The sequence below is a fragment of the Pteronotus mesoamericanus genome, unplaced genomic scaffold (assembly GCF_021234165.1).
Source record: "Pteronotus mesoamericanus isolate MK-2021 breed Mesoamerican mustached bat unplaced genomic scaffold, CSHL_Meso_final contig_20, whole genome shotgun sequence".
In the NCBI taxonomy this organism is placed as follows: domain Eukaryota; kingdom Metazoa; phylum Chordata; class Mammalia; order Chiroptera; family Mormoopidae; genus Pteronotus; species Pteronotus mesoamericanus.
The window spans coordinates 11579455-11604453 of record NW_026555085.1 but is presented as its reverse complement, the minus strand read 5'-3'; the positions used below and the strand labels follow the sequence as shown (position 1 = coordinate 11604453).

At 41.3% G+C, this 24999-nt stretch overlaps 1 protein-coding gene across 1 annotated transcript; it reads left to right on the top strand.

Annotated features, from left to right (window-relative positions):
• Positions 1 to 12873: 12873 nt before the first annotated feature.
• Positions 12874 to 22110, top strand: USP49 (ubiquitin specific peptidase 49). Its single transcript, XM_054569350.1, has 5 exons — positions 12874 to 14208; positions 15699 to 15903; positions 18876 to 18984; positions 20113 to 20318; positions 21308 to 22110. Exons 1-5 carry the CDS (start codon positions 12877 to 12879, stop codon positions 21496 to 21498), a joined length of 2043 nt encoding a protein of 680 aa, XP_054425325.1. The 5' UTR covers positions 12874 to 12876; the 3' UTR covers positions 21499 to 22110.
• The last annotated feature ends 2889 nt before the right edge of the window (positions 22111 to 24999 follow it).

The following is a 24999-nucleotide window of genomic DNA, read 5'->3' as shown; positions in this document are numbered from 1 at the left end:
TTGGAGACATTTTTATATCATCGCTATGTGCAAAACATGAAATTATTTCTTGAACCTACTCAGTGACACCAACACCTTTATCGTCCTGTCTCTCTTTCCATTAAGGTCCAGGTTGTATCTGGAAAAATTCTGTAAGGTATGTTCTTTACCATCAGACTTACAAGCTGGCCTCTTAGAATTAGTAAAGCATTAATGGTCCCATAGAGGTCTTTTGGTTGGTCTCTTGGAATATGTAATGTGTGTTATTTTGCTTCTGCCAGTATTAGATACGATGGCCCTGGCCAGGTAGCTCGGTTGGGGCTTCATCCCATGCACCAAAATGTTGTGAGTACGATCCCTGGTCAGGGCGCATACAGGAGGCAACCTATCAATGTTTCTCTCTTACATCAATGTTCCTCTCTTTCTCATCGATGTTCCCCTCTATCTCTCTCACTCTCTCTCTCCTCCTTTCTTTCTCTCTAAAATCAATAAACGTGCTTAGGTGAAGGTTTAAAAAAAAAAGACAAACTGAAATTTACTGAGATATCAGGGTCAGACAATACATGTTCATAAATGAAAGGTTTAATTTTAGAATAATTACTGGTCTAGTTATTCATATGTGTTACTTAGTGACTTACCTATAGACCTTCCTTCATTATACTTCACAAATGTTACAACTTGATGGTTATGCACAACATTCAGCATAGTTACTACAGGCAACATGGGAAGGATGCTTGAAAAAAGTGAAGTCAGTGAGCCTTTTGTACTCTGTGTGTACTCTTTTATTTTTTTAGGGGCCTCCCTCCTTTGTGGGTCAAGTCTTGCTTCTTTAGGGTCTCGGGCAGTTTTTCATACTTTCCTCTCCCTCCAGTTACTTCTGCACTGCATCTCCCTACGCAGTGCCCTGTCCTTCAGAGCTCTGCTTTCCACTTCCTGCTGTGGGAAATTAATCCGCACTTAGTTACCAGTGGTTGATGGGCTTCGTGCGTTTCCCCTTAAAGATTCTGTATTTGCCCTTAATGGGGACGTCAATGCCTCAGTCCGAACGGTGGGACTGACTGGCAGGCCAGGAGGCTTGATATTGTCAAAATAGGAGCAGAGATGGCTGGGATTTATGGGATTTGAACTACATGAAGTTCATTGCCTGGGTGTGCACTGGCCCTCTTTTCTCTTGTGCCTGCTCACTATCGTTGAGTTCCCAGAAGTACTTCAGCTTTATTCTTAAACGAGGGATGAGGGTTCATGCACAGTTCACGTCTTTGAAATGCCTTCTATGCCTTATTTGAAAGAAGGCCCCTTTTATATTTATGCCATGCAGCACATTCTGTTGGACCTGTAAGCATTCAATGGGCATACCCCAGTTGGAGAGTGAGCTGAGACTGATTCTGGTTTCTTAATTCAACTGCATTGTATGGTTTGTTTTTAACAAACTAAAGAAAAAAATATTAGGAATTCCTTTAATTTACTTTGGAGAAATAGTGATTTTTCTCATTTTTAATATAAAAGTATCTTCTAATTTCTTGTTTAGTATTATTTTACTATGTATGTTTTATTAGATTAAATTATCTAGATAAAATCAAGACCATACAGTTACCGTAAGCTGCTCACTTAGCCAGCCTGACATTAGGCTCTGTGGAGGCAAAAATAACTGTTTTCAGGGATGGATGACAAGGTGGCCAAGTTAGCCAATACTTTGGTTAGAGTCAGTCATTGTCAGAGTGTAGTTACATGGTTATCTTATTTGAGCCCCCTTCAGAGCAACTCTTTGAAGTAGGTATTATTGCTCCCCAGTGTTACAGACTAAGAAACTGAGGCTTACAGTGTACCTTTTATACCTGGGATGGTATCAAGGAGGGGGCCTTCACATTCAGCTGATTACCTTCTCTATCCCCTAACACACACACACGCTCATCCTCCTTCAGAGAGGTTGGCTGGGTGTTGAGAGAGAAATTTTGCTGACCAGTAAATTGGAATAATGTTAGGAACTATTCCCCGAAGGCAGGAAAGATCCCTTGAGGGTTGGGAAAGGAAATAATCTACCCGCAGAATTCACTTCTATGGACAGTTTTCAGGAGTCATCCCTGGGGAAGTAGAATAGAAATTACCTTCGTAACTGGCTGATATGAAATTTCAAATGATTGACACTTGACTGACTAAGGCCCTGCTATATTGCCACTCTGCAATAAGCCAGAGGTTTCCGCTTTGCCTGTCGTAAGCTCATGAAAGAGGGGTGAGGGGGGCTTCCTTTTGCAGTGGTTGGTGCTTCTAATATATAATTCCTTAGGTTTTCCTTACACGGTAAAATATCATCAGATTGCCTCTCTCTAAATATTATTTTCTAATGAGAACATAATAAACCATATATGCTGTTTGCCTCAGACATCTTGCTGATACCAGGATTTTTAAAGTTGTTGAAGCAGACTCCTCAGTGCTGTATCTTTTCAAAAAAATAGATAACACATTGAATCTCCTTTTTGTCCATCTCCGCCCTCAGTTTTCCACCACAGGGCATATGGCGTTAACCAGTTTCTTGTTTATCCTTTTAGTTGCATGAGAGAGAGAGAGAGAGAGAGAGAAGTGGGGGAGAGAACGCTACACTATATTTTGAATTGTTATCCTGCCTCTCTAAAAACAAAACAAAACAAAACATGCTACTGGTGGTGTTGTATGGCCAATTTATAATTTGCTTACCTGTTCTCTGTTGAAGTGCCTGAGGGTTCTCTTTGTAGCTTCCAGTTTTCTCCTTTTGTATGTAACAAATACCCTCCTTTTTTGGCCCCTTCTTTTTGGACATTTGTCTTCTTTCCTCTTGAAATAAAAGTGCCCAAAAGTTGTGTCTCCAGGCATGCATAATATGATGGCGCTCTATCCTGACAGATGTACTTTGGTATATTATTGGGGAAGGCACAGGACTAAATATACTACTATCATTTTAAGAAACAGGCCATCAGGAAGATGGGGTTCCCATTCCTTAGCCACTGAAATAGCCGACATGGCATCTAATCCTGACGATCCATTTGTGAATTCTAGTCAGATTTATTTTCTATTCACAGAAATTGTTCCTTTTTCTCCACTGTGGGCAGTTCCCAACATATATATATGTGTCTCCCATACAAATGGCCATGTGTGGAGAGCCCTCTGCTGCCATGTGGGGAAAGTGGGAGGAGGGAGATTCCCAATTTCACTGCCTGGGCTGCAGTTGGGAAAGCAATTCTGGGCATTTCAAGTTGAAACTTGGAATTAATTTTCTCAGAATAATACATTTGGTAGTTAGCTTCCACAGTGGTAGCACTAGTGTTCTAGTAGTGTACTACATGTATTGTGCGTGGCGGGCTCAAGAGGGGTTTTTACTGGACCAGGTGCTAGTCATAGCATTATTTCTATGAGAAACATGTTCCAGGGTCTCCACTGGAAAACAACCTGTTGGTCGATATTTATGAGTATTAAATTGGACCTGTGTGGCCAAATTTTCTTCACCAGACATCATGGGGACTGAGAGTAGCCTTTACCTGATTGGGGTGAGAGAAAATATTTGGATTTTTTAAAATATAATTTTTGTGCTACTATCTGTTGTGACTACCATGAGACTTAGGAAAGCATAGTATGAGTTCCTTTCCACCTGGATGATCAGAGTTAGTGAGGAAGGAGAACGGTGAAAACATTAAGAGATTTTTCTTTCCCAAAGAAGGAGGAAGTTTCAGAGAGAGAAAAAACATTGGACTAAGCAAGAACATCTCAAAAGACCAACTAAAGTGGCTTTGTGTCCCCAAAAGACAAAGAGAAGATTTTTGTGGCCAAAAATCTGGTGAAGTTATGGAAAGAAATTTGGGGGTGCTGCAAAGAAGTTGCCACCTGTATCTAAAGGTTATACTTGAGGCTCAGGCCAAAAAGACCATGTTAGCAATCTCTGTGACCAACACTGTTGAGAAAAACTGCATTGCTTTGATTTGGTGTGCCTATGAGGAGTGGGGAGGGTGCATTTCAAAGTAAAACTAGACATGATGGTAAATGATAGAGACGAAAGATGTCTCATAACTAGTCTGATTTGTGAATGGTTTGTTTTTGTTTGCTATCAGAGAATATACTGTTTGCTTTTTTCATCTTAAAAAGTTTTTACGGAACTTTATAAGCATTCACAAAAATAAAGAGAACAGCAAAATGAACTCCATGTGCCTATCAGCCGGCTTCAACGTTATGAATGTTTTGACAGCCTTGTTTCATCTATCTCCCTGCTACTTTCCCTCTAGAGTATTGTAAAGCAAATTCCATATATCATAATACTTCACCATAAATACTTCATAGATATCTCTAACATACAAAGACTAAAAAAAAAAAAAAAAAAAAATATGACCATAGTACTATTGTCGCATCAAACTAATAATAATTTCATGTTATCTGATATTTAGTGTGTGTTGAAATTTTTCCAGTTTTGGACCTGGGGTGGCTGGAGGGAAGGGTTACAAAAGGAAATGAAAAAATGTTTGAGGGTAATGGATGCGTTCATTATTTTGAAAGTGATGATTTCAAAAGTGTATACCATATGTCAGAACATCAAATTGTACACTTTAAATATGTGCAGTTGATTGTATGTCAATCGTACCTCAATTAAACTGTTAAAAAATATATAGTGATATACCTAGAGGCAGACAGTATTTTAAAACATGTTTTCCCAGTTATCTCAAAATATCTTTTTATAGTTGGTTTCTTCAAATAATCTAAATAAGAACACATTGGATTTGGTTGATATGTCTCTAGATTTCTTATAATCCATAGCATACCCATCCATCCACCCACCCACCTACCTCCTTTTTTCTTCATGCCATTTATTTATTAAACACTCCAGATCATTGATCCTGTAGCATTTGCCACACTCTGATTTGGCAATTTGGCTATTTCCAGCCTTGCAGTAGCATGTTCCTATCTCCCATTATTTCTTAAACCTTGGTATTAGATCCAAAGGTTTCATTGGACTCAGGTTCAGTTCTTTTAGCAAGAGTGCTTTATAGGTGATGCTGCTGTGAACCTCTTACTGCAAGGTATCAGGGAACCATATAATGTCTGATCGTCCTACTTTCAGTGTAAAATTGATCAGTGGAGTCAGGTGTTGTCAGCCTTATTCATCCATTATAAAATTTTCTATCAGCTTTCACCTACTAGTTTAAGGAGCTGCTGCCTAGATTTATTATTTCATTAGGGGTAAATTACTCAGTTGTGTGTGTATCTTTGTGCATGTGTATGTGTGTATAATTTTTAATAGCTGTGTTGAGGTATAATTTACTTACAGTATAAACTACATATTTAAAGGGCACAATTCAAGAATTTTTGACATATGCACATATACTTTGACATCTGTGTATATATATGTGTATACATTTCTAATGACTGCCTAGCTGCTATAGAAAACATAGTGTTTTGGAGTCATACTGCAGGGACAAACCATGGCTCTTTCAGTGTAGTGATAGAATTTTCCATGGGGCAACAGAGTAGAAGAGGGATCCTTTAGTTTGGACCTTACTGTACCATTAGCTTGTCAGGGAGGTCGTACTAAAACAACAACCGGTTGCAGCAAGTAGGCCCCTTTGATCTGGAAGCAGCATAAACTACTAAGCTCTGAAGCAGACCTGTTTAATCTTTTCACAGCCAATTTGTTGCCCTTCACTCTTGGCTGCCACTTCTCTGCACAGAGTGAGTCACAGGTTACATTTTTAAGAGTGTGTATGTTCTTCCCATTTATTCAGAATTTCTCTGATTTTAATATGAGCAGTCTTCTTTTGCCACCTTGCCCCAGTCTACTGTTTTGGAGAAGGGGTTAAGTTTTAGGCCCAGACCTCATTGGCAAGAGTTTTAGGTTAATCAAAAAGTCTGATCCCTTGAAGGCCAGTTAGCTTAGCTTTGCCCCACAGATGGCATCTCCTGAGCCCCCTATCAGTCATCTTACATATGTTGATCACAGGAGACCTGGATGAGACAATGTGTATACCTCGGTGCATGATCATCACTGCTACCAAACAAACAAAAAGGCACAAAACAGAGCTTCATCTTGCAAGTATCATTAGTAATAGTATACCATAATGCAGGTATCAGAATGTGGACATTCAACTTGAGACGGAGTCTCTGCAATGAATGGGAAGATTTTATATTCAAAAGTATTTACAGGACTCAGTGGATATACTGAAAATTATTTTGCTTTAAATGAGTAGGTTTTGTGGTATGTAAATTTTATCACAATAAAGCGGTTTTAGGAAAGTATTCGTGAGATTTAAAATAGATTATCTCATAGAAAGGATATTTGATGTTCTAGGAATAGATGAAATCGCTGAGAAGAGAGCCGAGGACAGAATTTTAAGGAAAGCCTGAATTTTAAGGAAGAGAGACACATGCGAAAACAGAAGGTGTAATTTTAGATATAGGAAGAAAACCTGAAGAGAACAGTAGTAGCCTAAAATGCAGGAGTGAATGTGTATTCAGTGTCAAGTGCAGAATAGATGTGGAAGAGGACTAAGAAAAGGCTGATAATGAACCTAGCTGTAGGGAAATTGCTAATGACCTTTTGAGAAAATAGTTTCCATGAAGTGAAGGTGTTAAGGAGTGAATTGTGAGGAAGATGAAGGTGCACATTCTGCTTGCTCGAAATAAAGGAGGCAGAAGGTGAGTTAGAAGCAGTGTCAAGGATAGTCAGGCCAGAGGTAGGGCAAACTTGGGTCTGTTTCTCTCTCCTTCTGGCAGAAGAGGCTTGGGCATATCTGTACCTAGAGAGGAAGGAGGCAAACTAAAGAGCAGAGATAGAAGGTACAGAGAGCTTCCACCCAACTCTGGCTCTTACGTGCTTAGAGAAGTTGGTGTTGGGTACGAAACAAAAGCATTGCTGGTTGTTCTGTCTTTGTCATTTCTCTGCTCTATTGCAGGCATGCCCATCCCGGAAACCAGGGTGTTATGTGCGGCCCTGCCTCCTAGATGAATTCTACTCTTTTTTCATTGATGAAAGCACCCTAATGCAAGTGCAGTTTTATTTATTATGCAGGCATAACCTTAAATCTGTTGTAACCCATGATTAGACAAACTCATTCTGGAACATCAGCCCTTGATTATTGACACCAAGTGTGTGATAGCATGCCTCTCAAGGCTCCAGCACACCAAGCACATCAGTGTAGTATCACCTGTGGCCAAGAGCCTCTGCTTAAGTGACCATTCCAGCTCTCAGGTCAGAGCCTCTAAACCCCTCTCAAAGAATTCAGCCTCTCCAGGGGTCTGTGAGCTGTGCTCTGACCTGCAGATTATCCTTTGTTCACGCACTCATGCCCACATTCAGGGAGGGAGGTGAGGGAGCAGCCTGTGAGGACATTCCACCCAGTTAGCCATCCCCAGCCCCACACACTGACCCTTCTCAAAGGCCTTTTGAACAGTTTCTTTCCCTAAATTCACCCTTCTAAGTCTTTGCCCCAATTTTAGTTTTTATTATTAGTTGTATATATTGTTTTTATTTTAGCCATAATATTAAAAAAGACTTATTTTTATAATAGTCTTTTAACGCCCTACAGAATATTATAAAATGTAGTGTTTTCCCCTTTTAGGCTATTAAATGCATTTTTTATTATTATTATTATAGAGGAGGGGGTGGTAGAGAGAGAAAGAGAGATAAATATCACTTTTGTTTTTCCACTTGTTTATGAATTCATTGGTTGCTTCTTTTATGTGCCTTGAACAGAGATCAAACCCACAACCTTGGCACATGGGGACAATGTTTCAACCAACTGAGCAACCCAGCCAGGGCATTAATTGCATTGTAATGTGATTTCTACCTCATTTTTAAAAATCTCTTTCTTAATTGTATATCAGTATTAAGTTATATTTTCCCATATCTCTTGGAAATAAAATGTTAGCCACAAATAAAATTCGTTTTTAACATTTATTATTTATAAAAATATATTTACTCTATCACTTCAAGCAAGCCTCTGCAGGTTTTGTGGTGTGTGTGATTTAGGGTACATTAAGTAAGTTGAAGGGTTAAAATACCCTGCACTGTCGCATATGGCAGTGAGCAGAATCGCAGATGTTGATGATACCACGTAATTAGTATTCCTTTATGTAAATGAAGGCTGTCAGCATGTTACCATAGTGTCTACTCTGTCTGAAGCTGGAATTTATGCCACTTGGTCTCACCAAGACCGGGCAGGATTATTCCACTGTCCTTAGTTAGGAACTGAGAAGAAATTAATACAGTGAGAGAGAAATGGAAGTCTCCTTAAAGTAGATAGATTCTCTTTATTTTTTTTCTATTTGCTTTTGTTGATTTTTCTTCCCCCTAGAAACTTCATTTCTGGTGGTGCAGAAATGTATTTAGGATAAGCTAAGAAATTTGCTTTTGGAGAATAATTGGGATAGTCCAATTAAAAAAAAAAAAACATTTTCAAGCTATAGATTTTTGAATGATTATAGTGTTTGGTTATTTCATACCGAATTTGTTAAATAACGTGATAAATCTAGAAATTTCTCATCAGAATCTTTTAATTTACTATTTTATAGATATTAACTGTTGTATGACACTTTTCAATGTTGTTTATAGTTTTAAGCTCCAGTTGATTCAGATTTTTAAAATAAAACTATGGTAATTAAGGAAACAAAAACTGCTATTTTTATCAGGTTTACCCTCTATATATGCAGACAGAGCAAAGGTATGCAAGACATTTATGTAAAGTTGCTAATCTGTCTAATGATGGAGAACTGTGAAAGCACATCATGCACTTTCCCAGTTACACTGCAAGTTTATCTCTTTTGGCTGTTGGGTGCCTGTCACTCTGGATGATATATGTTTTAAGTGGAAATGTTAGATTATAAAGTGGTCAGAATATGTATGAGAGGTGAGTTAAACAGATTGTCTTTCTTGAACTGAGGATTGTGTTCCCTTAATTCTCTATTTTGTGTGTTGATTAAAGTGGCTTCTTTCTTTTGTGTCACTTTTGGGTGATTTCCATTTCATGATCAGATATGTTTTTCCTCTAGAGAAGCTAGTCTGCCTAGCTTAAATTAGTGTGGTGAGGTGCAAAGTACCCCTGTGTTTTCCTGAATGGATTTACTCTGCCATATGGCAGGTTAGTGAGTCACCACGACAGATTTGTAATGGGAAAAGGGCTGTGCAGGAAACGATGTGCGTGATCAGCAGATTTATAGATCAGAAAATGAAATCAGAAGAAAGAGTTTCCAGAGTACCCTTTCCATTTGATGGCTCTCCACGGAGAAAGTGTGGAATGGTTTTTTTTTAGTGTTTTTCTATTTTGACTTTTAGTTGTTCCAGCATATTTTTTCTAGCACAGAAGTTGATTTCATAAGGCATCAGTGTTCTGGTGTTGCGTTGCTGTATTCCCATTCACAGAAACATTTTCTGTAGGATTTGAAGCTGTGCTGTTTCATGTGATAAGATCTCAGTAGCAATTAACTTCCTGAAGATACATGAAGCCTCCTATTGGCTAAAATGGGGATTTGCCAGGTTTTGAGTTGTAAGAATCTATTCAGATATGACTCAGTGAGTACTGAATCTTTCAAAGAAAGGAAACAAAAAGCAAAGCCAGTGAGCTAAAGATCCTGTGTCCTAGTATGTTTAAGGCTGTGCTAACACTGCAGTAACTAGCCACATGTGGCTATTTAAATTTGAATTAATTAAAAGTAAATAAAATTAGCCATGACTGATATGACTCAGTGGGTTGGGCTTGCCCCACAAACCAAAAGGTCATTGGTTCAATTCTCAGTCAGTGCATAAGCCTAGGTTTCAGGCCAGGTCCCAGGTTGGGGGTGGGAGAGGCAACTGATCCATGTTTCTCCTTCACATTGATATTTCTCTCCCTCTCTTCCCCTCACTTGCTAAAAATAAATAAATAAACTCTTTAGAAAAAGATGAAATAATGAATAAATGAATTTTCTTTTTTCTACTTATTACCAATGACGTTGAGTAACCAAGATGCTTCCAACCAATTACTAGAGACACAAAAGAAAGTCAGTAATGGCAGAATAAAGGGGGAAAAATATCAGGGGCGATTCCCAAGTTTCTCACTAATTTAATATTTTTTAAAATATAGCTCCTAAAACACCTATCTACGTCAGAATTCCCTAGGATACTTATATGCACATATTTCTGGTCATGACTTCAAATCTTATGAATCAGAGCCTAGGGAGGAGTCTAAAATCTCCATATTAAACAGGATTTATAGATGATTCATTTGCACATTAAAACCCTAGAACCACTGCACTATATTCAATAAATTATATAGGGATGAGAACTCCTCATAGAAATTAAAGAATTTCATTTCTGAAAACCTTCTAGTTAGACCAACACTGCCCAAAAGAACTTCTGTAATGATGAAAATGTTCTTTATCTGCATGGTCCAATGCTGTACCAATTAGCCACATGTGTCTACTGAGCACTTGAAATGAGGCTAGTAAGACTGCAGACTGCATCAACTCCTGGAACTTTTAATTTTATTTACATTTTTTATTTTTTTAAATATTTATTTATTTAGTTTTAGAGAAGGGGAAGGGAGGGAGAAAGAGAGGGAGAGAAACATCGCTGTGTGAGAGAAACACACATGCCCCCATCCAGGGACCTGGCCCTCAACCCAGGCATATGCCCAGACTGCGAAATCGAACCAGCTGAGCTATACCTGTCAGGGCTATATCGTCTTTTTAATGTGTGTTTTAATTCAGTTCCACCCTACAGATAGTACCATTCTGGACTGCATGGTAAGGTAATTCTCACAGAGCACCTTTGACCACTAAGAGTTGAGCACCCACAAGTCTTGAAATTACAAAGGAGTGTGAAAAAAGAAATATAACACATGATCTCCTCTCTGAAGAATATTACATCCTGTTAGGAAATGGATAAATATGTCCAAAGAAATGGGTTAGAGGGCACTTAGCAACAAGTTAATAATTAGAAAAATAATATAGGAGAAACTAAATCCTGACAGTACTCAAAGGAAAAGCATGATCTGACTTGACTGGAAGTTATCTAGGTTGCTTTCCTTTGTATGATTCGAGGGTTTCTTATATAGAGACATGGCCTCTGCCATCTGGAATGGGCAATAAAAGATGGGAAAGATCTCTGATTTGGTCCTGTGGTATATTTGTGGGTTTTGGCAACAGGACCAGCCCAAAAGGGCATCTGGAAAACTAAAGAAACTATTCAGAGAGCACTGGACTTAGAACTCCTCTGAATTCTTCCAATAATCATGGAACCATGTTTGCATTTCACACAAATGAATGTGGAGAAGGAATGGAGGTGAAGCAAGTTCTCTTTATAAGAGAATCTATCTTTAGAGAATTTTAAATACCAGTACTGGGGGGCGGGGGTGGGGAATGTGCCAAGATTCCAAAGAGTAAAAAGTTTTCTCTTAAAATGATTAGTTAGCATCTTTCCTGGGAGAAAGTCCCCATTAGTCTTCTCTGATGAAATATTGAAGAAGCAATGTAGGAAGACCAAACAAACAAACACTTCAGTTTGTTGCTGCTGTTGGAAAAAACATTTTCACATATATCTTGTGGAAGATTTGTTCTTTTTTCTTTTGTCTTGGTAGTTTAGTTAAATAATGTAATACCAGTAGCCATTCCACCTTTTGTCCTAAGAGTCAAATCTATCATATTCTGTACTTACCTGTCCTTTCAGTAAAGAAGGTAAAAGTTTTTCCACATTTTCAACAAGATACACGTGTTCTTTTCAAAAAGAGACATTGTCTTAATCCTTCAGGGTTGCTGTAACAAATATATTGTAGGCGGTTTCCGCAGTGTAGTGGTTATCACGTTCACCTCACAAAAATATGGTAGACTGGGTGGCTTATAAACAACAAACATTTCTCACAGGTGTGGAGGCTGGCAAATCCAAGATCATGGCACCAGATTCCATGTCTGGTAAGGACTTCCTGGTTCATAGCCATACACAGCTTTTCACCATGTCTTCACATGGCAGAAGGGGTGAGGGAGCTCTTTTACCAGGGCATTAATCCCATTCATGAGAGCTCATCCCTGAGGGTCAACCCATTTATGATTTAATGACCTTCCAAAGACCCCCACCACCTAATACCATTGCTTTGGAGGTTGAGATTTTAGCATATGAATTGGGGTTGGGGGGGGGCGGGGGAGACACACAGACATTCAGACGGACCATAGCAGACAGATACAACGTTAACTTAGACTGAAGCTCAGTCCATCTCCTTAGTCAGGTTCTTTGGACTCAGCAAAATAAAAGTGATACTTTGTACTGTAGAGAACTTTTTCTTTCTTTACCTTTACCTTATCCTGGTACCTCTGCTTTGGAATACACTGAGAACTACCTAAGATTGCCTTTTTAGTTGAGTGTCTTCATCTCTCCTACTGGTATTTGAAACACTACCTCTGTGTCTCCTCTTCTTCACTCTCCCCGTCCCCTTCTGCATATAGCCAGTCATCTTGATCAGTATGAGATGTAGAAGCTTTCCTCCCAGTACATCATCAGTGCAAAAAATGGTTTAGAATACAAGTTTCTTTCTCCTGGTGACTAATTGAGTGCAGTGTGAAATAAGGGCGATAACATTTCCTAAGTGACACAAAATGAGCCTCACATAAAAATTAGGCTTAGAAAATTTAAAGTTTCAAATTGGTACTAAGGCCCTCCATATAGCATTTTATGATTCTTCCTTTTTAGGGAATTTAATTGTCTTTCTGTAATTCTCATTCCACACCAAATTTGCTCTTTTTTTTCTTTTCTTTTTTTAACTTCTAAAGGAACCAACTTTGAATTGAAAATGAGTATTGAGTTGAAATGCCAGTTGCAAGCCTTTTTCTAGGAAAACATGTTACTGAAAGCTTTTGTTTCTCTCTCTCTTTTGGGGGCCCTATTGTGCCAGGTTGAAAGAGTGGAACCTTTTGTAAGACATGGATAGATGCAAACATGTAGGGCGGTTGCGGCTGGCCCAGGACCACTCCATCCTGAACCCTCAGAAGTGGTGCTGCAGGGAGTGCGCCACCACGGAGTCGGTGTGGGCTTGTCTCAAGTGCTCGCACGTGGCCTGTGGACGCTACATTGAGGACCACGCCCTTAAACACTTTGAAGAGACTGGACACCCTCTAGCCATGGAGGTCCGTGATCTCTACGTATTCTGTTACCTGTGCAAGGACTACGTGCTCAATGATAACCCGGAGGGGGACCTGAAGCTGCTGAGAAGCTCCCTCCTGGCGGTGAGGGGCCAGAAGCAGGTCCCGCCGGGGAGGCGAGGCCGGACACTGCGGTCCATGGCCTCTGGCGAGGACGCGTCCCCTCCACCGCGCACTCAGGGACAGCCGCAGATGCTCACGGCTCTGTGGTACCGGCGCCAGCGCCTGCTAGCCAAGACGCTGCGACTCTGGTTCGAGAAGAGTTCCCGCGGCCAGGCAAAACTGGAACAGCAGCGGCGGGAGGAGGCACTTGAGCGCAAGAAGGAGGCAGCGCGGCAGCGGCGGCTCGAGGTCAAGAGGCGGCTGCTGGAGGAGCTGGCCAGCGCCCCTCCGCGCAAGAGCGCACGCCTGCTGCTGCACGCGCCACGCGCCGCTGCCCCGCACCCGGCCACCCCGCGCACGCCCACCGCAAGCCGCCTTCCACCGCGCCGTGTACCAGCCATGGCTCCGGGTGTCACCGGCCTCCGCAACCTGGGTAACACCTGCTACATGAACTCTATCCTGCAGGTGCTCAGCCACCTCCAAAAGTTCCGAGAGTGTTTCCTGAACCTCGACCCTTCCAAAACAGAACAACTCTTTTCCAGAGCCACCAACGGGAAGGCGCCGCTCTCGGGTAGGCTGGCCAGCAGCTCCACGGAGCTGTCAGCAAGGAGCAACAGGGCTGAGTCTTGCGAGCAGGACGGCCTCCGTTGGAATGGTGGGGCCGCCATCACCAGGAGCCTAGAACTCATCCAGAACAAGGAGCCCAGCTCAAAGCACATCTCCCTTTGCCATGAACTGCACACCCTATTCCGAGTCATGTGGTCCGGGAAATGGGCCCTGGTGTCACCCTTTGCCATGCTTCACTCTGTGTGGAGTCTGATCCCTGCCTTCCGCGGCTACGACCAGCAGGACGCTCAGGAGTTTCTCTGTGAGCTGTTGCACAAAGTGCAGCAGGAACTCGAGTCCGAGGGCACAGCACGCAGGATCCTCATCCCCTTCTCCCAGAGGAAGCTCACCAAACAGGTCTTAAAGGTGGTGAACACCATATTTCATGGGCAGCTACTCAGTCAGGTAGGTGTGTGTCCACCCTAACCCTAACTCTGCCCATAATGTTGGAGGGTGGCTTGTGTGTTAGAGTTTGGGCTCCTAGTGAGTGTCTCCCACAGGTTGTTGGGCTAAGGGGGTGGCCAATAATGGCGATAATTATTCATAATGGAGGATGGCCATTGTACCTTTTATGTACTATACACTGTGATGACATCGTTGGTGAACTTGCCTCCTGCCTATTTCTGGGCAGATTTTCAGTATAACTTGTCATATCTCTTCATTTTCAGTGAATGTCATTAATCTTTAATGACAATATGGGTAATCTAATATTCTCATTATAATTAAGTACCCATGGTTGGCATGCCATCCTTTAATCAGTTTTAGGAAATTTAATGGTTTGCCTGTAACCCTGGTTCCATGGTAGGTTGAAAGATTATGTGTTCTTCCTAACTAGACATTCTTCACATGCAAGGAAGGGAGGAACACAGTTAGGAGGATGCCAAAGGCCTAACAAGCCTCCCTCCTGTTCCCCATTACCTTTCATTTTCTAGATCTTTAGCCATGTAGGGACAGAAACAAAGACTCATAGATAAGGCTTTGTGAGAATATGCAGAAAGAATTTTTAAAGTTAAAAAGGTGGGCAACTTCAGAGATTCAGGTAAAACCTCTATGCTACTGAGGTTTGTGTGTTGCTATTGAGGGTTTTTAAAGAATGGTAAGTAGGATGGAGAAAGAAAGTTTATTTGGACTTTAGCATTTGAAAGGGGAGTATTTATCAGCATTTTCTCTATCCCCCCGACGGTCCACAGGAAGAAAGGTGCATCTGAGGAGTTCTAATCACAAGGTACTTTGAGTCTCACGTGGACACAGGATCAGTGTAAGGATGCTACAAGAACTAGGAGCAAAAAGAGGCAAGTTAGTACTGCATGGAAGGAGCAAAGTCTGGAAGGGGAAGGAGTGTGAGGGTGAGAGAAGCAGATAGGAATCTCCAAATTCTTCCTCTCAGACTGATTTCAGGTTAACTTGCAGTCCATACGGCTGCACTGAGTCTGGTGGAGCATGCTTTGCATGGGAAGAGGGAAAGGTGTAGGTAATCCCCTCTGTGCTGGATGGTTTCCCAGTACATACAGAAGTGACATGCTTTAATTCTCTTAAAGTTATGTTTACTATTACAATTAAAATATTTTTTGAAAACTGTACACACTCTGGCTTGTGTAGCTCAGGGGGTTGAGCGCTGGCCTGCGAACCAAAAAGTCGCTGGTTAGATTCCTGGTCAGGGCACCTGCCTGGGTCGCGGGCCACAGCTGTGGGCAGCCAGTCAGTGTCTCTCTCACACATCTATGTTTCTCTCCCTCTCTTTCCCCCTCCCTTCCCCTCTCGCAAAAAAAATAAAATCTTTAAAAAAAAACTGTTTACTTAGTTTTCGTCAAGTTATGTGTCTTGTATAAATCAAGCAAAAACATATGTGGGAAGCATGGAGTTGTGTAACCTATAAATCAATCTTTTAATTCTAGGTCACATGTATATCATGCGATTACAAATCCAACACCATTGAGCCCTTTTGGGATCTGTCCCTGGAATTCCCGGAACGCTATCACTGCATAGAAAAGGGGTTTGTCCCTTTAGATCAGACAGAGTGCCTGCTCACCGAGATGCTGGCCAAGTTCACAGAGACAGAGGCCCTAGAAGGGAGAATCTACGCTTGTGACCAGTGCAACAGTGAGTGCTGGGGTTGGGGGGAGAGGGGGGTGAGCAACTGAAATAGCAGTTTAAGGTGCTGCTTTTGTCCCTTTTAATCAAAAGTAACACTGATAATACTGAGTGATTCTAAAGTATGTTTTTCCTCCCATTTTACTGAAAATGAGCATATGAACGTTATATATTAAAAAACCAAGCCAAACCTAGGAGTGGTGCCTCCTTTGATTTCTGGTGAGACTGGCATTAGCTGTTGTGTTGGGAGGCATTTGAAAGTTGGACCCTGAAATGGGGACTCCAAGAATGTGAGCACTTGGCTTCATAGTGCTACAGAGGTCCCGCCTGAAATTCAGGAGTGTAGAGTCTGACAGTTCTTTTTTAATCTAAACTCAGATGACATAGCCTGTTTGAGGGCTGTGGCATCTAAAAAGCGTACTTTTATACTGAACTTGTAGATTTAAAGTATAAGAAGTGATGCTGAAGATCTGTACAATAAGATCAAGAAAGCAAGTCGTAAGGTGCATTGCTCTGTGGAAGTACATTCTGCATTTGTTTCTTCACAGCTTGGAAGGTTGGCATTTTGGAGAGGGTCAAAAGGAAGTATTTCTCTATTGTGGTTTTAATGTTAAAATGGAACTCCTCCTTTTTGGTTACATGACATCTCCTGCAGGCCCCATTCTGTCTTGTCACTCTAATGCTTAATACTTTTCTTAACTCAACATGTACAGAGGAAATGTAGAGCAAATGTTTGGAGACTCATGTTTGGGATTTTGGGCACATAAGGATTTGGATACTAAAATTAATGGATTGTGCAGAGATCTAGAAATCAACTTGCAGCCATATTTAGCCTGGACTACAAGTTTTGGGAACAAAAATCTTATGGTAGTCCTTTTAAATATATTTGCATATATGTTTTTTAAATCATAAACTGTGGGAAACCTGTTCTCTGAAGAATCAGGACAAAATCAAAAGTAATACTTGATATTATTTTGCTATTCTAAAACAAAATTTGAAATGCTGTACTTGATTAACTGTAGACCCACATATCCTGTTCTGTATTGAGATATAAAGGCAGTGACTTAAATTATCTTACTAGAACAGTATCAGTTTCGTTTTGTTTTGTTTACTATTGATTCAGAAAACTTTTTACTGATAAGGAACAGCAGAAGGATGCTAACAGCTTTAATTCTGTCATTCTCAGACATGATAGATTAGGCAAGAAATACTTTTGTTTTTTCAAGCAAGGGTTGTTTTTCTGGTTGCCAGAAGTGCCAGTTTATCAGGATTTCTCTACACAAGTTCAAATAATAGCAGGGAAGGAAAGCTATGGTAAGGGGATGAGATGAATTGGTCTTTTTGCTTGCGAGTTTTCAGAGCTGTCAGCCTTCCATCTCTCTTTGTGGCCAGCTTAATCAGATGGAGACAGAACTGATCAATCGTAATTGAATCAGTAATTTCTTTTTCTTTGTGAATTTCATTTTCAGAAAACAAAGCCAGATTCTGTGTGGCCTTCATAGCTCACATACTCCCTCTGCTGACAGTGGCAGTCCCTGCCAGGCCCTGCTTTGAATTCTCTTTCTGTTCATGCCCCAGCACAGGACTGCCAGTCCTAGCAAATGCGGCGGCACACTCATTCTGCTGCAGTCTAGTATGAGAAGCAACATCTCCACGTTCTCTTATCACAGAAAGCTCCATGATGTGTCATCTGCCTGTGATTTGGTACCTTTCACGAGTGGTACAGGCAGGACTTGGAATCACATCCCAAGCTCTTCAGACACTGAGGCCAGGATATGAGCAGCTCAGGCATCACGAGTGGACCACTAATTAATTTTATATTCCTATCTATTCACCAATTTAATTAATAATAGCAGACATCAGTAATGGTTATAGAGAAGGCTTCTAAATGAAATTAAGAGAACTTTATTTCCATTGGCCATCCTGTCAGCCTTGTCCTGCATGTCCAACAGTGTGCTTTTATCCAAGAAACATGTTTCAAAAACTAAGTAGAGCATAAAAATATAAAACCACAAAAGGCTCTTTCCTAAATATTTGCCACAAACATATCATGCTGGGGAAAAATCTGTTTAAATATTTTGTTCATTAGTAATACTGTATTCTCTTACCTTTTTCCTAATAATACAGGTATTATTCCCTATTTTACAGGAAAGCAAACTGAGATTCAGAGTTTTGAATAGCTTGTCCAAAAGTATACAACTAGCTGAGAGCAGGAAATAGAATTGGGCCTTTCTGATGAAAGCAAAAAGCTCTTAAAGATATATTATGGTACATCATAATTTAAGTTATGAGCCCACATTCAAAGGCCTAGAACCCTAACATACGCCTCTATGTGCATGTTGTTGTGGCGACCTTGCATTATGGTCCATTAATAAACCCACGACATCGAGAGTGTATCATCCTAAACCCACACCGATTTTGGAAATTGCTGATGGCAAACATTTGAAAGTGGATGTATCAGGATTAGGTTTAGTTGCTGTTAAGTCAACTCAAATAACAATAACTTAAAACAAGAAATAGTTTTTCTTCTATTATATAAAAGAAGCCCAAAGGACATTCAGGGACTTGCATGGTTATTGGGGACCCAAGCTCCTTCCATCTTTCAGCTTTGCTGTTTTAGGTCAGGGCTTCCATCCTCAAGATTACTTCATGGTCCTAGAGGAATTCCAATGGTTGCAAAAAGTGGGAAAGACAAAAGACGCACCTTACAACCGAGTCAGCCTTCCTGAAGCTGCCGTCCCCAAATGCCACATAATCATTCCTTTCATCGCTGCCAGAACCCCTATGGCCATAGCATGTAGACATACGAGGCTGGGAAATGCAGTCTTACAGAGGGTCATGTGGCTGCCCCAAATAAAACTGAGGTTCAAATACTAAAAATAAGGAGAGTGCATATCGAGTGCCAAGTCATTATCTGTGCCACAGCTAGGGAAAACGAGACTCCTCACAATATATGTCTTATACCTTCCCAAACCATATAGGCAAACGACGAAAATCCAATCCAAAACCCCTTGTTCTGAGTGAAGCTAGAAAGCAGTTAATGATCTACAGACTACCTCAGGTCCTCCGGCTGCACCTTAAAAGATTCAGGTGAGCTTGCTCTCCGGCGTCCCAGGGGGCTGTAAACTGTAGGAACAACTGTTTCAAAGGCAAATGGTGAGGACGCAAGTCTCTGCTGTTGGGAGGGGATGCTGGTTTCTCAGGGACCTTGTGCTGTCCATAGAGATTTAAATGCATCGTGCGCAGGGAGGCAAGTTGACGTTGGGGCCCAGCAGGTCTGGGTTTCTGCTCTCATAGCCCCATTTAATTGGCTAGCCTGCACCAGCTGTCTGCGCTTGAAGATTTTCTAGCCTTGTTTGTGCTTATACAGTCATCTTTAGAATCAAATACGAGGTAATCTGAAAAGAAGGGAAGGCAGTAAACTACTTAAGGTTATTGCCTGAATTGCTTGTTTGGAGATCTGTAGTTTCAGGGTACATCATGGAACATTCACAAGAAATATATGTGGACATTGATTACTGCTGTTTCGTTGGTGTGAAAACCAAAGCCAGAGAGTTAAGTTTTCTCAGTTCCCAGTTTTACCTACACAAGGAGGGACCCAAAAAAACTGAATTTATTTATAAAAAATTGTGTATTTATTTTTACGTGTTTAAACGCCAGTCACCTTCAAAGTACTCTCCATTTGATACAATACACCTATCAAGACATTTTTTTCCCACTACTCAAAAACAGTTTTTTGAACTCGTTGATTTTGATGCCTTTTAGGGTTTCTGCCGTTTTTCATTTCTCCTCTTCTACATTGACAAAACGTTTCCCTCTAAAGACTTTTTTCATCCAGGGAAACAAAAAAAGAAGTTGCTCAGGGCGAGATCAGGTGAATAGGGAGGGTGAGGCACAGGGGTCATGCTGTTTTTGGTCACAAACTGCTAAACTGAGTTCAGTGCACTGTGGGCATGTGTGCTCATAAATCACCCATCATGAAGTGAGCAAAGACATAGTCTTCAAAAAAAATTCACTGAAGCCTCTCACAGCCTCTCACAACAACGCCAGCTGGTACACTGATACAGATGGGTTCCTAGAGCACTCACTTATCAGGGGAAGCCTGTACTACAAGGGGCTGCCCTCCAGAAGATAATTCTAGTTTTTTGGCAGTCTCCGTAGTACCTATGATCATTTATGCCATTTTTTACCAGTAAGAAGCTTCTATCCATGTTCTAGGTGGTCTGGCCGTAATCATCGAGAGAAGATTGGGGTCCATGTCGTCTTTGACCAGGTATTAACCATGGAACCTTACTGCTGCAGGGACATGCTCTCCTCTCTTGACAAAGAGACCTTTGCCTATGATCTCTCCGCAGTGGTCATGCATCACGGGAAAGGGTTTGGCTCAGGACACTACACAGCCTATTGCTACAACACAGAGGGAGGTGCGTGCGCTTTACTCTGTAGGGTGGGGGACACGGAAAAGGGTTGGTTTGTCCACATTTCATTTCTTTCCTTTTTATTTCATCTATAGGAGGATACTACATATATTTAAATCTAATTGGAAGAATTATGGAAGTTTGAAATTTTTGATATACTAAGTAACAACATAGATTCTTCTAAAACTTAACAAGAACTGACACATGTAAAAGTGCTCAGCACATGCCTAGCACATTATGCTCAACTGATGTTTGAGGTTATCATCATTATTAATACTTCTGCTGCAGACCTCTGTTTCCTTCAGGGTCATGCAGAAATGATAGGACCCATCTAACCTCATGGAAATACTGTGTGAGTCTCACTAGCCTCAGCTCCTAATAAAATTGAGGGCATTTACTGACCATTTACTATGTTTGTACTACATCCTTTACTGTGGAAGATGTGGGGATACAAGGACCCCTCTCAGGCTTTTAGTCCTTGTCCCCAAGAGCAGAGCCACCCAGCTACTGCACTGGAGCAGGTGGGTTGCAAAGTAGTACCGTGGGTTTTCATAGTAGTGTCTTGGACCCCTCAGCTGTTGGGCAGCCAAAGTGAGCCTGTGAGCAAATAACTTTTTATTCCTTCTACATTTTCCTTTGTCACTCCTCTCTATTTACATTTCCCCTTTCCTCCTCCTCCTCTTCCCCTCTCTTCACCCTCAGTCTCCTGGCTGTCTTTGTAGAAGGCCAATGGGGGACAAAAAGGCCTGAATAAAATTAGGATAAAAATTATAGTCAGTTAATATTGTAAGCAGTAATGTGGTGGGGTTTGGTGGGGCTAAAGCCAGTGTTTACAGGGATGTCTCTTGGCTTCACTTACTCGTCTTTTTCCACCCACCAATAATTGAGGGTTGCTCTATTCACATTCCTCTGTCCCTTCGTTCATTTCCTGGTTTTGCCTGCTGATTGAAAATATAAGTTGGGTGGTCATTTACTCTTTTTCTTTGGTTTCCTAGGTTTTTGGGTCCACTGCAATGACTCAAAGCTGAATGTATGCAGTGTTGATGAAGTGTGCAAAACGCAAGCCTACATCCTTTTTTACACTCAAAGAACAGTTCAGGGCAATGCAAGAATCTCAGAAACCCAACTCCAAGCTCAGGTGCAGCCCCGCAACAACAATGAGGGCAGACCACGGACCTTCCCCTGAATGGGAGGCACATATCAAAGACTGGCTTGCTATTAAACGATTGGTGTCCATACATCTTTCCTCTTATAGGAAATAAGGTTTACTGCACGAAACAGGTTACTAGATTTGCCTCACTGAGTCTAGAGCTGAAGGTGCCAGGTGGCTCATGTGCTATCATAAAATCTGTAGTCACTTTCTTTTGAATGGATTTGGAAATTCCCTCCTTTGATAAAACAGATCAAAAAGGAGTAATGAATGACGATTCTTTCCTCAGTTATTTCTGAATATAGAGGGAGCTGAGTAGAGCAAAGAGGGAGCAAATTGATCATATCCAACTGGAGAGAAGCCATGTTTTCTTTCCACTATATGAGTCTTCTGCTAATCAGGACCTCCTGGCAGCACCAGAAGAATTCTCCTCGTGTGAGTAGCCCTGGACAAAGAACGTGAGGAGGGGTCCTAGGCTGGCAGCTTGCTGGATGGAATTGGTTCCAAGGCAGCAGGTGAAGTCTAAGGAATTGTTCCTACAAAGGAAGTAACCTTCAAGGGTTGAACACTTGCAGACTGACCTTTTGGGGGGATAGCAGTTGAAGATTGGAATGGGATGCATGGAGCAAACTTCCCCATGCCAAGTGGGAGGTTTTTCACATGTCATACCCTCCCTGGATGCTGTTCATGTAATCATTCCACATCTTCTGAGACTGGCATGCGCATCCCTTCACTCTAAGGAGCAGTTCATGTGGGGAATCAGTAAACTGGCACATGACATGTTCTTTGTTGCATGCTGAGCCTAAGGGCACTCCTGGCTACCGAACTCTGTAGCAAATACTGGGTCAGGTCAGGTCAAGGTCTAAGGTTTGGTTTAAATTGGTCTTTAGGTCAGTTGTCTGAGGCTTTCTCAGAACTCATTTGAGGGTGGGCAGGAATAGTTGGTGGCCCAGGGCTTATCTGAATGCCTGTCACTGGTTCTGACCTGGTGCAACATGCTTAGCTTGCAGCTTCTTTCCTGCTCCTGGAAGGTTAGAATATTCCTGTTCACCACAAGGTTTGGGAGCTTTTGCTTTGCTAGGGCTTAGGAAATCTGTCCCCTATATATCCAAACAGTTTACTGCTGATGGCTCTGGCTTGTTTCCTCCCAAATCTGATCATCCCTGTTGTTTCTTTACCCAACCACACTGAGTTCACCAGGGAAAGCAAGAGTTCCCTGTCCTGTACTCTGGTACTAGCAAAATAGATCCTTCTTTCTAAACTGGGTTAGCTCCTAAGTGGAATGAAATTGCCCAGGTGGAAATCTTCCTCCCCATCAGGCACCACTGAATTTCCCTTCTAAATCCTTCACTTCGACTCACCAGTACTAGTGAATATAAACCGTAACTCCTGTTGGAGGGTTGCTAAAGCCTGCCTCAGCCTGTCATATGAATGCTCATCTTTTGACTGAGTATATCATAGTAATATTTCAATTCAGGTAGAAGTACAGTTGTCACTTGAAGGAAATAGACGTGGAAGGAAGTCTGGGGAGGGGTCGGAAGTTGGGAAAAGAGAGGATAATGAATAGGGGTCATAGCTTTAGCACTGTTGAGCCACATTCCAGAGCAGATCTGTAGCATTTGTTTTTGACCTCTTCTGAGGTGAACTCCCCCATAGGAGCTGCCAGACAGCACTGAGACATGGAGGAAATTCAGACAGAAAATGGCTTACCCTGATAAGGAAGGGGAGAGTGACTATATATTTTAAACTTGCTTTTTCCAACACTGTGAGGTTTCTGTAATATTTAGCTTTTATTTGGAAGCGATAGCGTATGGCATTTTTTATGCTGTTTGGTTTATATTGTCTACTGCAGGCTTCTTTGTATAAGCTTGGCCTGGGCTCACCCTCTCCTGGACACTGTTTTAAAGTGTCACAGCTGCCCATGCTGCCAGAGGCTCTGATGTGAAGCTACACTCTAGATCCACATTTTTAAGTCGGCATGATTGGTGATGACTTTCTGTGACAATAGAAAAGCACATTAACCAAAAACAAAAAACAAAAAACAAACAAAACCATAAAAAGGAAAGCAAAATAGAAGTTGTGCCTCATTTTTCATTGAGTGCTATATTTATTATTCTAGAAAAGGAGAACTTACAAATGGAGAACTAATAGAGCATCTGCTTCATCCCTCAAGCTGTCCAAGGGGGAAATATTTAACAAAAATGAACATTTAATGGAAAATTAAAAGATCTTCAAATTTAGTTTTTAAAAAGTTTTCTACCAAATACTATAAGGCTGTTAAGCAGATTAAAACATTGTAAAACAGGGGCTTAATTTAGCTGAACACCCCTGTATCAAATTAATAAAATTGTTTCAAATGAGTTGGAATAGAAACCAATATCAGAGTCCTCACTAAGCTGCACACTCATGAAGGTGCCCCTGCAGTCAGACACCTCAGGTACCAGAGGCAGCAGCACTAGACGCTGTTGAGACGTTAGTATTTATGAGATTTTTTATTAAAGAAGAGATCCCTGCTACATAAGTAAATGGCTGTTATGAGGGAAATGCCCCTTTGCCTTTAATTTATTTACATATTGGAAGTAGATGAATTTCTTAGTTGCATCTTACAGTATTTTACATTGAAACATTCTAAAGAGAAGAAAGTAAGAACCAGGTAGAATTTGACTAGATACTGCCAAATCAAAGCCAAGATCTCCTAACTGAACCTAACAGACCTGCTTCTCTCCCAGACCAGTAGTTAGTGTCCCATTCCAGGAACCCTTAGCTGTTGGCTGGTGTGTTTACTTTCTGCTGTAGCCAGCCAAGATGAATGCACCCTGGCCCTCAAACAGGATTTTTACCTCAGTCTAGCTTGACCTTCATACTTGTGGTTGCCTCGGAGATGAGCATCCATGCTAGCATAAAAGAGATTAGGAACGCCCTCAACAGCCAGAATCTGAAGCTCTTACTAAATAGTGGACAGAGCTCTTTGCCAGCTTTGATCCCGCCCCTCTCAGGCTGAGGGGGGCAGTGCTACACTGTAAAGAATTTCCAGATGTCTCTTTAAGTGTCATGAATAAAATTGGAAACTGTAGAAGTGTTAATGTGTCCTATGGACTCAATAGCAGAGTTTATTTTTGTTTTTAAAGATAAGGCTTCTAGAGTCAATGATTGTATGAGTTCCCTTCTCTTCCTATACTTACAGTTCCATCCAAGTGCAAGAACTAAGGGAGTGAGTTGGCTGGCAGTGGGGCATGGCCCTAGCCAGGCCCCAGCCTAAGCCTAAGAATTGACAGTAGTGCAGAAATGAAAACTTGGTTGGGTGTGGGGGGTGGGATGTGGGTGGATAGGCAGGGAAGGAGAAATGGAGTTTGTTTTACTTACTGATAAAGCTTTGTGAACTAATTTTATACAATTCATAAAATTTGGTGCCTTGTACCCAATTACAGTTTGCATGGGACTGAACAGATTAGAATTCCTTCTTGTCATTTCAAGGGGCAAATTGGTTTGTATAGTGTAAAGGACATTTGGTATCAGATTTTTTAAAAGCATTTCGTA